At 61.1% G+C, this 12,507-nt stretch overlaps 1 protein-coding gene across 1 annotated transcript in view; it reads left to right on the forward strand.

Annotated features, from left to right (window-relative positions):
• Window positions 1–8,813: 8,813 nt before the first annotated feature.
• Window positions 8,814–12,507, forward strand: part of SYNJ2 (synaptojanin 2) — an 89,598-nt gene continuing 85,904 nt past the window's right edge. The window contains exon 1 of the mRNA XM_062186979.1: window positions 8,814–8,961. Within this exon, the coding sequence (XP_062042963.1) occupies window positions 8,832–8,961 (130 nt within the window). The 5' untranslated portion in view covers window positions 8,814–8,831. The remainder of the gene's footprint in view (window positions 8,962–12,507) is intronic.

Raw genomic sequence — 12,507 nt, forward strand, 5'->3', positions numbered from 1 at the left:
GGGTCAGTGCGCCTGGGGAGGAGGCCTGGACACTGGTTCTGCTGGTCCTGCTCGGCTGCGTGACCTTGGCTGTGCAGTCCTCCTGGCCATGTCTTCGTTTTCCAATCACCTTTGGAGGTACTTAGAATTTTTATTTGAAAAGCAGAGAGAGAGAGATCCTCCATCCACTGGTTCACTCCCCGAAATGTCCCCAACAGCCAGGGCTGGGCCAGGGCGAAGCCAGGGGCCAGGAAATCAGGGACCCAAGCACTTGAGCCCCCTCTGCTGCCCCCAGGGTGTGCACTAACCGGAAGCAGGCTGGACGTGGAGCAGGCACTCTAACCCTGCTAACGCAAACGGTGTGTTTGCTGAGAACTGGGCTGAGCGCCTGTTTGGACAGGAGCTGCTGGAGGAAGCTGGAGGAGGCGGGACTCGGGATGGACAGGAGCCCAGCCCCTCGCTTCCTCTGTCCCTCCACCCGCTCACAGAACTGTGGCCCGCCCACTTTGGCTGCCGCTTTGCTACATCTTCCAGGGACCCGCGCTCACACAGCCACGTAGGTCAGCGCGCGGTGGGGCTGGCGTAGTTCCCGGGCCGCCTGCTCGCCCACTTCCTGCGGGAATCCCTCCACGGCCACAGCACACCTGCAGCCCGTGGTCACTCAGCAAACCTGGGAAACCACCCTGGCCTCTCTCCAAGGACGAGGTCAGAGAGGCGGGGGCGCCAGCGTCCGTGTCCTGAGCGGGGCAGAGGACGCCCCTGTCCTGGCCACGTCACCAGCACTGGGAAGAAAGAAATGCCAAGCTGGAGAATGAAAGTGCCTGTTAGGCAGCTCGGAGGAGGGTTTCTAACCAAGCCCCCCTAGGGCAGCGTTAAGCTTCATGTTAGAGACGGGGCAGCACTGCCGGTCATCTGACCCCAAAACTCATTCATGCCTAACCCGATTCTTTCTTGCTTGTCCATCTCCATTGAAAAGACCAGAAAAGTCTGCCCTGTAGCCACAGAGGCCGGGAGACACAGATCTGCACCAGGAGTCGCACGTGGGAATTTGCTGGGAGCTCTGGGGGAAGTCTGCCTCTTGTAAATAAAAGGAGCTGGCTTGAATTTCTCTCTTCTTTCCACCTTGAATATCAGCATGATGCCTGGAGCTGAAGCAGCTAGTTCGTGACCACGAGACAACAACCCAACCTGCTGACAATAATGAAGGGGAAGAGAGCTTGCCTGGGTCGTGGATGGCTTGGTTGAGCGGCTGTCCCAGCTCAAGAAGCCTATCTCGAGACGTCTTGTTCATTTAAGATTTTGTTCTGTTTTCTGTTACTTCTAGCCAAAGCCGTGCACCTGGGCCAGGTGTGTTTGTCCAGCCTGGGTGTGGGGCTGCAGCCTGAGGCCGACTGGCAGGCTGGTGCCCCTGTGTGGGAGCTGGGACTCGCCCCAAAAGGGAATAAAACATCCCCAGATCCCACAGGCTCTGTGTCCACCCACACCACCACCAGGTGTGTGAGCTTTGGGGACTGGACCAGAGGCCAAGCAGGCGCCAGGGCAGGGGGAGGCCAGGGCCTGCAGGTGCTGAGCACATCCCTGGGCTGCCGCCAGGCTCCAAGGGCGGTCACTTGCACCCAGGGCCAGCTCTGGTGCCATCTTCCAAGCACTTTCAGCCCCGAGCGCTCCCGGCCTGGCAGCTGTGAACCTGTGCACGAACACAGGGCCGCTGGGCCAGCCCTGCGGGTGGGCACGGATGCTGGCGGGCGGCAGGACTTCACGCACAGCCGCAGGTCCCTGCGAGCAGCTGGCCCCCGGCAGCCAGCCAGGCTGCCCCAGCTTCACTCCCACCCACACAGGGGTGCCGGCAGGGACAGCCAGCCCCAGACCCAGGACAGGCAGCCCCTGCTGCTCCCAGGTGCTGCCTCCTGCTTGTCCGACGGTGGCACCAGCTCCCCAGGCTGGGCCGTCGCTGTTCTGGTGCAGTGTGGCTCCCTCCCTATTGGATTCTGGACTCAGCACCGAGAGACCACGGCATGGTCAGCTGAGCGGCCACGTACCCAGTGTCCACTTGGGATTCGGTCTCCCACCTGGGCCCATGGCAGCTCCTGGAGACGGTGAGAATCTGAGGTTCGAAAGAGCTGAGTGACAGCTCATGGACACCAGGTGTGACAGGGCAGATGGGCCCAGGGTTCCGGCCCTGGCTGTCCGTGCACAGTGCTTGCCTCCCATGCCACAGGAAGGCAGCCAGAAACACTAATAATATTGTTATTATCAAATAATGACCATTCAATACAAACAAGGCCAGTGTGCTATGCTATGCAGAGGCCCTGGAAACCCAAGGGATTCAGAGTTGAGGGGCTACTAAACATCCACTGGGGGGCCGGCGCTGTGGCGTAGCGGGTAAAGCCACCACCTGCAGTGCCGGCATCCCATATGGGTGCCAGTTCAAGTCCTGGCTGCCCCATTTCCGATCCAGCTCTCTGCTATGGCCTGGGAAAGCAGTAGAAGATGGCCCAAGTCCTTGAGCCCCTGTACCCGTGTGGGAGACCTAGAAGAAGTTCCTGGCTCCTGGCTTCGGATCGGTGCAGCTCCAGCCTTTGCAGCCAACTGGAAAGTGAACCAGCAGATGGAAGACCTCTCTCTCTCTCTCTCTCTCTCTCTCTCTCTCTCTCTCTCTGCCTCTCCTTCTCTCTCTGTGTGACTCTGACTTTCAAATAAATAAATAAATCTAAAAAAAAAAATCCGTTGGAGGGTGCGATTCGGGTGAACAAATGTGTTAGTTACTAAGAGCACTGGGGGTGTCTTTGCCTTAACTGCAAATGTCCACAGCGGTCTTACAGCCAGTGGGATATTCCTACTGGAAAGTACTTTGGAAGCTGCGATTTTTCCGTGAGGGCCGGAGGGGCAGCTGTTACAGTGGAGCGGTGAAGCCAGTGCTTGGGAGCCTTGTCTCACATCCGGGGCCCAGCTGCTCCACTTCTGATCTGTCTCCCTGCTGAGACTCTTGGAGGCGACAGGTGGCAGCCCAGTAACTGGGTTCTTGCCCACTTTGTAGGAGACTTGGACAGAGTTCTGGGCTCCTGGCTTCAGCCTGGATCAGCCCTGGCTGTTGTGGGCATTTTAGAATGAACCAAAGGACAAAATAGTTTCTCCCTCCCTCTCTCCCTCCCACCCCCCCTTCCTTTCTCTCTGTAACTCTGCCTATCAATTAAATGAATCTTGAAAAAATTTAAAACCGGTCATGGAGCACAGAGACCCGGTAAACCTTTCCTCGCTGATTCTGATGGGGGGTTGGCTCACAGCGGTCCGGATGCCTGAGCCCCAGAGGGAGGGTGTGGCCCGAGTGAGGCGTAGTTCTGCTTTCTGGATATACGTAGATGGAAATGCACTGCGGTAGAGAATCGGAGTCCTAGTTGGTCGTACTCAGAGTCCCCTTTAAGGGAAGCCCAGAGCGCCTTGTGTCTCATCACCCTAAGCCCGCGCCCCGGGAGCCAGCCCCTCGCTAGCGCACAGCCTGTCACCTGTCCTCACATCTCAGAAGTGGAAAAGCTGGAAAACCCAGGGCGCGTGCGCGCGCGGGGGTGGGGGTGGGGGGCTGGGAAGGAAGCTGCACTCCTTGGCCCCGCAATGCCCAGGCGGCTCAGGACCCCCGTGTCAGGTCGACCGCATGCTTCTCATTGTCGGGACAGATCTTTGTATGCGGCGGCTCAAGCGGGCAGCAGGCCGTTAGCGGCCGGCACCCACACCCAGCCTCCTCCCATACAGACAGCAGCGACCTCCACACGCTAAACCCCGAGGACAGTTCACAGCCCTTGTCCCCTGTGGAGCATCAGTGACCACAGCCCGTCCTTGACAGCTCCTGTGCGTGCACGCTGCCTCCCCCCGTCCCTGCTGACCTACGGTTGGCTCCTGGGGACCCACTCTGGCTCAGACCTTTAAATACCATCTCCATGCTGATATTAGAGAAACACACACATGTGCAGCTACACACATACACACACAGTGCAGCTACACCCCCAAGGCACCCACTCATAGTCGAGTGAGTGAAACCTAACTCACCGTGACTTCTCGGCAGCGCTGGCGGTCACCATCGATGACACACAAAATGTGAGCTTCCCGTCCTGGTCAGCATGACTCAGCAAAATTGAACCCTTCAGCTCCCAGAGCTCTGCTGTTACGGCCGTGTGAACTGCTGTGTCACCAGCAGGGCTTCTGACGCTCTTGTTTGCAGGTTGATCTTGTGCACGTGTCATGGCCTCCCGACATCCATGCTGCACACCGAGGACCTCCGTGTGCACCCCTCTGCCCACACCTCGTCCTTGCATTCCGGGCTTGCGTAACCGCAGGTCCGCTCAGCGCCTGTGATACGCGCCAACCCTCCACCCCCGCCAGCCACCTGCCCAGCTCAGTGGATGGCGGTGACAAGCTTTGGACAAGCTCAGGCCAAAATTTCAGGGTCACCCAAACACCTGTCTCCCTCCCACGCCCCACATCTTCGCTGACAGCCAATCCTGTTGACTCACCCTTCAAACAGCCATCCGGAACACACCGGTCACCCACTCCGCCCACTGCCCTGGGGCCGGCACCGCCAGCCTGCTACCTGCTCTTACCTGTTCTCCCTCCCTCTGCCCAAGTGCCCAGGTTTCAACGCAGCCACTTACAGGAGACTCTGGGCACGCTGCCCTCTGCTCCTGTTACTCAGCCCAGTGGCAAAGTCATCCCGGCTCCCACGGCGCGGCCCCTGTCTCCTCCGTCCCCTCTCCCAGTGGATCCTGGTCCTGGCTGTTTCCTGCAGGCACCAGGACTGCCCTTCCCGAAGACCCTCACAGGCCCTGGCCCCTAACCAGGACACTGTCTCCCAGCGTGACATCTCTGGGAGCCATGTGGCACAGAGGGTGGGGCTGTGGGTGATTCTGTATCAGAGTCAATTCCAGCCTCCGGCTCATGTGCACCCTGGGGGGCAGCAGGGTGATCACTCAAATACCTGGGTCCCTGCCACCCACGTGGGAGACCCGGATGAAGCTCCTGGCTCCTGCTTCAGCCTGGCCTAGCCCCAGCTGTTGAGGGCATTTGGGGAGTGAACCAGCAGATGAAAGATCTCTCTCTGTCAATCTGCCTTTCCAGGCAGTGAAAATATACAAGACAACACCCTGTCACTCCCCCACAGCCTCTGTCCGCCCCTTCCCAGCCCCGCCCCCACACATCACACATTTCTCTTGGCTTCCGCCCTGAGGCAGGGGCTTTTGGCTGCTCCCTTTCCTGCATTTTCCTTGTCATTCAGGGCAAAGCTGGACGCGTAGCAGGTGCTCCCTGTAAGTACCCAGTCCATCCACTCATCATCAGAGATGCCTGGAGTGGTAACGACCAAACATGTGAAGCCTCCCTTCGCCCACAGGTGCAGGTGGGCTTGTGCACGCTGACCGTGTAGTGGGCGCTGTCCTCAGCACCAGGATCCACGGGGAGCAAACGACAGAACACAGAACGCTAAAGCCCCACGCGGGAGCAGCTCTCACAGCCGGAAGTGGGTGACCAGCAGGACAAAGGCGCCTGCTCTTTACTATGTTAGAGGCAGCTAGGTGCCAAGGATGGCGGTAAATCAGCAGGGGACACGGTGGCAGGGGCAACCGAGCTGTGGACTTGCACTTCTGGAAGCTGGAGTCGGGTCCAGGTGTGGGCAGGTGGGTCTGTCCCGGGGCCCTGCCTGTGTCTCCAGAGCCCCCGGGCTCATGAGGACACTGTCGTGTCTCGTGACTGCCTTCAAGTCCCCACATCTAAGGACAGTCGCCCTCTGCAGCTCTGTGGGTTAGGGCTTCGGTCCCTGGATTTGGGGGAGACACCGTGCGGCCCCTAGCAGGGGGGCCTCCAGGTGGTCTCCCCAGGAGACGGCCCTGGAGGAGGGGGAGAGGCAGCCCCTAGGGACCTGGAGGAGTGCTGAGGAAGGCCCACCGGGTGACAGGCAGGTGGCCATGGCCAGCACTGAGTGAGCTGTGTGGGGTGCTCGGCAGACTGACGGTGTCAGCGTCACTCTGGCTGCCAGGTGACAAGAGAGCAACTAGGTCCTACCCCACCGGAGGTGACAGACACCAGGGGGTGATGCTGGGGGGAGGGGCTGGGGGCTGAGCGGTGGCTCAGGCCACACCCTCCAAACAGGCAGTGACTGGGCCCTGTGCCCAGGTCACCCCGGGAGCCACCTCAGTCCAGCTTCTCTGGGCTCCTCCCCGCCCCCTCCCTCAGCCAGGGCACCTCCTGGAAGCCAATCCCAGCTCAGAATCCAGGTCACGGGGAACCTATCAGCAGACCTGGGATACAGGAGAGGCACAGCCACGGCTGGGATTCCGTTGTCTGCTCTGGCCCAGCAGTTCTGGGCCCCCTGTAGCAAGTGTTTGGGGCCTTCCCTGCGCTCCTCAGGCCTCCTCCCCACTCTTCCTTGCTGACCAGGGCTCACCAGGGCCAGGCCCTAGGGGGATGGTGTGGCCTTGACCCTCTGCCTCCTGCACCCCCCACCTGGAGCTCTCCCCTATGCACACTCGGGGCTCACCAGGGCCAGGCCCTGGGGGGATGGCGTGGCCTTGTCCCTCTGCCTCCTGCCTCCCCCACCGCCCCTCCCTCCTCCTCGGAGCCTGGAGCCCTCCCCTCTGCACACTGGCTCTCTGGGCTGCGGCTCTGAGGTCCGGGCCGGCGCACTGCACTTCCTGCCTGCCTGTCTTATCCTTCCGAGCTGGCTTTCTGGCCCAACCCAGCAGTAAAACTGCTGGTGACTCACAGGTCTCCGCAGCCCTCCCACAAAACCAGAGCTCTCTCCCGAGCCCCCATCCCGAGGGTCTGAAACCTCTGCCCACTCAGGGCAGAGCTCGGCACCCCACGCCCCCAACGACTTCTTTTCCTCCTGCCCGCCCCCAGCCCCACCCATGCCCCCGCCCTCCAGGGAGCTGCTGGAGCCTCCAGCCCCTCCCGCCCGGTCCTCTCCCACTGTCTGGCCTGCCCCTCCCCCCTTCAACCCTGCACAACCTGAAGCTGCTCCTCCTGGCTCTGTCCCTTTGTCACACACTGGGGCTTCTCCGGCCCCTCCTGCTGCCTATTCCACCCCCAGTGCACCCAACCCGACTTCTGTTTCCTCAAAGGTCCCCTGCCGTCGCCTGCCGGGGCTGCCGTGACAAAATGCCATAGGCCGGGCGGCTTCAGTGACAAAATACCATAGGCCGGGCGGCTTCAACACAGAAACGTGTTTCTCCCGGTTACCGGCCTGCAAGGCCAAGGCCAAGGCCAAGGCCAAGATGCTGACTGACAGGGCTCCTGGGAGGGGCTCTTCCTGGCCTGTGACTGCCTGCCTTCTGCTGCGTCCTCACCAGGCCCTTCTTTGCCCGTGTGTGGGCACAGGGTTGGGGCGCTGGGCCCCTGCCCCACGTGGGAGACCCGGAAGAAGCTCCTGGCTCCTGGCTTCGGATCGGCACAGCTCTGGCCGTTGTGGCCATTTTGGGGAGTGACCCAGCAGATGGAAGACCTCTCTACCTCTCTCTCTCTGCCTCTCCTTCTCTGTGTAACTCTGACTTTCAAATAAATAAATAAATCTTTAAAAAGAAAGTGGGTTTTTCTCAACGCTACGTAAAACAATGGTTCATTGTGGAGGTGACAGCGGCTTAGAACGCATTGCAAAGTTCAAGAGGTGGCAGGAAAACTAAGGTACAGCGTGCTCTGGGCAGGGCTTCCGACTAGGGCACGCGGAGAGAGGACACAAATACAAGTCTCTGTCTGTTCCCCCAGACCTTACTCGTTTGTGAAACCGGGCCACCGGAAAAGAGATGCACACACAGCCCTCAGACAACACAGAAGCCAGTGAGACGCAGGGCATGGCGCGCTTGTATATGCTGTATAAGCATCGTTCGGGGCCCTCAGCATGACAGGAAGGCTTCCTGGAGGAAGGGAGCGTTGGGCAGAAAAGGGAAATGGGGTCAAAGGCCAATCTGCGCCATTAATGGGCACTGTTGGGGGGGGGGAGCGGGGACAGGCTACTCTGTCAGCCCAGGGCCGCGCACCCGGCAGACACCCCACATCAGAGAGGAACTTGGGGGCGGGAATCCCTGCCTTTGCTGTTCCCATTGCAGCCAAGGCGCTGTCCCCTAAGGATGCGCCTCTCCAGCCACTGCCCCCGAGGTCAGCAAGGGCATCACGATGTCCCCTTGGCGCTGCGGGCTCAACCCCCTCTGCGACAAGCACCCCAGACCCCTGGGCTTCGCCCACAATTTTCTCCTGGGCGCAGCACGGTGGGTGCGCGAGAGGAGTCCGGATGCTGGGGGGTGGGTGGGGGGCTCTGAGGCCATCCACAAAGCGAGCCAAAGGGTGGTTCCGGGTAAGCCCGCCTCCCTGCGGGCCCGACCTCCGGGGCCAGCCCGAGGCCACGCGCGCTCAGCGTCGGCCAGGTGACGGGGTAGGTCCCCTCGCAACCCCCTCGGGCGCAGAGACGGCCAGCGTCCCGCGTCCGCCCGGTGTGCGGGCAGGGCGCACGCAGGCGCCGCCCGGGCTCGGGGGTCCCCGGAGCAGACGCGGGCCCGGGGCTGCCCATATAAGGCCGCGGGCGTCCGGGCACGCCCCGCGCGAGGCGGCCTCCTCCGCGCCGAGGAATGTGCGGCACGTCCCCCGCCCGCCGCCCGCCGCCGAGGACCCTCCCCGCCGGGCCGGGCCCGACTGCGCCGGGAGCCCGGGCGCGCGGAGCCCACGCCGGGCCGCACGCGGCTGCCTCGCCGCTGGGGGGAGCGCGGCGCCCTGGGGAGCGGCCTCACCTGCCCCGGGCGGCGCGGGAGGAGCCGGGCGGCGGCGGCGGCGGCGCGGAGTGAAAGTCCTGGAAGTGGCGGGCGCGCCGGCTCCCGGCGCCCATGGCCCTGAGCAAGGGGCTGCGGCTGCTCGGGCGGCTGGAGGCGGCGGCGGGGGACAGCAGCGTCCTGCTGGAGGCGCGCGGCCGCGACGACGGCTTGCTCTTCGAGGCGGGCATGGTGGCCACGCTGGGTGAGTGCGGGCCCCGAGGGCACCGGCGCGTCCCTAGCCCTGGCGGCGCTGGCGCGGGGCGCTGCCCTGAGCGCCCCGAGGTGGGGGGGAGGACTTGGGAGCCGGCGACCCTGCGCCTGGCGCGGTTTCCTGTACGCTTGTGAGTGGACGCGGCCACTGCCTGGGGTGGGCGCGCGCGGGGGCGCCAGCCCCGAGGGGACGGGGACGATCGATGGAGCCACGCGCTCCGAGGGGCCGCTGCCTGGCGTGGAAACGTGGGCGAGGGGCGCGGGCGCTGCTGCGTGCGGGGCTGGCAGCCCAGGTCCCGCCTCGGGGGACGTGCGGGAGGCGGCGTCGGTGCGTGTCACCTGCGGGCTGCAGAAGCCGTGGGGCAGCGCTGTGCGGAGATCTGAGAGTGGGCGACCCGCTCGCGCGTTTGTAGTTCTACGGAAGAGCTGTTACTGTGCCCATGTCGCAGATGTGTGCGGGGCCGGCCTGGGCACGGCTTGCCTGCCTCCCTCGTGTCCCCGCCTCGCTGGTTTGGGGGCTGACGCTCATGAGGACGGCCCGGGTGGGGGAAAGCCAGGACATCGGGGCCGACTGTTGGCGCTTTGGACCGGGACACTGGGAACGGGGCAGGCTGGTATTTTCCCGCTTCTGTGCGGTGACTCCAGCCAGGGTAAGGCGCTTGGGAGGACCGGCCCCCGTCTTCCTGGATCCTTGGGGGCGCGCACGCACGGGGACCTGGCTGGTGTTCAGCCACTTGGCCACGGAAACAATGTCTCCAGTATTCCCAGCCTCAAACGTGTGCGGAGAGCTGTGGATTAAGTTATTATCAGATTATTGCAATTCGTGCTCCCTCTTGAAAGTCCAAGTTTGGGCATTTGGCGTGGCCCTGCAGGGAAACCACAGAACTTTCCACTCCCGTGTAGACATCTCTGCTTCATACCGCGTTATCAGAACAGAGATTAATTTCACGGTCAAAACTGCGGCTTCATCCAAGACGGGGAAGTGCCCTGGGGATTACAGCAGCATCCCATGCCCATTTGAAGTCCCTTGGGGGAAAAAAAAAAGGCTTTAGATTTTCAGAAGTGGAGATTCTGAAATGATTAATGAAAGTAATATAATGCCTGTGTCCCACCGCTGAGACGCGGTGACGTTGCTGGGCGCCGGCTCCCAGAACAGGACGCAGTGAGCGGAGCTGGCGCGCCTTTGGCTCAAGTGCTGGCCGCCTACCCCAGCATTTGTCTTTCTGTAGCACTCAGGCCGGATTTGTTTTTTTCTCTTCCATGAAGCTAACTTTTTAAAAGAAGCTACAACACTTGATGGCATTGCTGGTCCAGAGAAGGAATCTCACAGAACGCCTTCTGCTATCAGAAAATGTCCTACATTTCACATTATTGGATAAAGGGCTGTGAACCTAAGCTCCCGGGTGTGTTACAAAAAGCTAACTTTGTTACTTTCCTTTCCCTGACAATGCTTTTGTGTTTAGAAGGTTGCGATCTCTCTTTACACTGTGGCAGCCTGCAGAGCTGGAGGCCTGACCGTGACCTCTCACCTCTCACCTCTCACCCTTTCCACTGTGGCTGGCCTGGGAGCCCAAGGCAGGCTGTGGGCTGTCGCAGCCTCTGCCCGGCTGTCGCAGCTGCACACTGCGGCTCTTGCTGCAGATTGAGGTCAGCCGTAAGCTGGCAGCCTGCCTCTCCCAGAGGCACTCAGCTACTCCTTCACGTGTCCTGAGCCGGCTTGTGATTTTAGGAAAAACTGGTGATCCATGATCGATTGAATGTTGAGATCCTTATTTATTTGAAAGGCAGAGTGCCAGAAAGGGAGAAGGAGAGAGAGATTCCATCTGCTAGTTCACTTCCCAGATGACTGCACTGGCTGTGGCTGGGCCAGGAACTGGTCTCCCACCTGGGGGCCAGGGGCCCAAGTGCCTGGGCCATCATCCACTGTGTTTGCAGGCGCATTAGCAGGAGGCTGGATTGGAAGCCTAGTACCAGGACTGGAGCCGGCACTCTGACTTGGGATGCTAGCGTGGCAAGCAGCAGCTTAGCCGGCTGCACCCCAAGGACAGTCTCTGGGCTGCCCACTCTCACCAGTTCCCTCCTGTCCTCCTGGGGCCTCCACCCGTGGTCTCCTGCCAGCAGGAGTGCTGCAAGGAACAATTCCAATATCCGGCTTTTTAAAGAATTGAGTGGAGAACCTTTTATGTGGCTCAGTAAGAGCAGGAACCGTAGAGGCAGAAAAGCCAAACGTTTCCGCAGCCCTTCCAAAGGTCTTTGTGGAAATTCTTGGAAACCTCCCTCGACAGGTGGCAAGGGCTTCTCTGGGGTCGGTGGAAAGCTGTGGCCAGAGCGGCTCCCCTTGCCCACAATCCGAAGGCGGCATTCAGTGTCTTCCCCCGCGCGCACTGGGACCTGCTTGCTGTCTTTCCCTGTCTCTTGTAGACCTGGGGTAGCCCGGGTGTGGGGTCCTGGGCCACAGCTAATGGATTTCGTCTGTTTGCAGAGTGCGCGTCAGTGCTCCAAAGGTCACCGCTCTCCAAACACCCTGGGGACAGGCAGCCAGTGTCCCTGTGTGTGCACCTGGGTGTGTGTGTGTGTGGGGGGAACCTTTCAGTTTGCTGGGAACGGGCAGCGGGGCGGGGCGTTGTGGGTGGGGAAGATGGACAGAGATTTAATTAAGCTAATTAGTGACCCCCAAATTACCTTGAGCTTCAGGCGGGAAGGGTTCTCCCAGCTGCCGGGTCTGCCTAGAGTTTGCCTTGGAGCCCAGCAGGGCTTGGTCTGAACTGTCTGTCGCCTCGGTCACTTTCTCAGGCTTTGTGGCTAGAGCTGTTTGAAGTTTGATTTGATTGACAGCATAGAAGAGAACCCGGGGAGTGTTGTTGTATGAGTTCTCCTGACCAAAGTGGGTGCCCAGGTAGGGCCAGGTGGCAGTGCCAGACTCCAGGCCTGGGGGCCCTTGGACAGTGACCCAGGTTCCACCAGGTTCTACCGGCCCACTGGCCTCCGTGACTTGGGCTCGGACCCTTTTCTACCGTGGTATCTCCACAAATACCAGCTGGGCTAGTGTGTGTGTTTCCTGTTATTTTTGTAACTCGCGTGGAAGATCTTGGCTCCACATCTTGCCAGGTGGTGCTATGTCCACCCAGGCTGGAGTATGGGGGAGCCAGGAGCAGGGATGGGAGGAAGGGATGTAAGACTAGAGGGGTGCGTTTGTGGGTATGCAAGGCCCCGGGCAGAAGGGATAGGGAGCCAGGGGGGCCCGAGGCGGGGGGCAGTAGTGGAGGAAAGGACACTGGGCCAGGGCTAGCTCCACGCTGGTCACATTCTGGACATGGCCCTCCGGAGAGCCGTGCAGGTGCGCTTCAGGTCAGGGGCTGGGACATAGCTTATTAGCAGGTTGCTAGCTTGATTGGAAATTTAAACGTAGTTTGACAAAGCGGGTACAGAACTCCATTGGCACTCCGGCCACTGGGATAGGGGCAGGGGTGAGGGTGGAGAGGGCCTGCTCCACGCTCTTGCTTCTAGAGTGTTCTTTGGGCTCAGGTTCCCCTTTGTG

Source organism: Lepus europaeus, chromosome 3 (genome assembly GCF_033115175.1).
Source record: "Lepus europaeus isolate LE1 chromosome 3, mLepTim1.pri, whole genome shotgun sequence".
Classification (NCBI taxonomy): domain Eukaryota; kingdom Metazoa; phylum Chordata; class Mammalia; order Lagomorpha; family Leporidae; genus Lepus; species Lepus europaeus.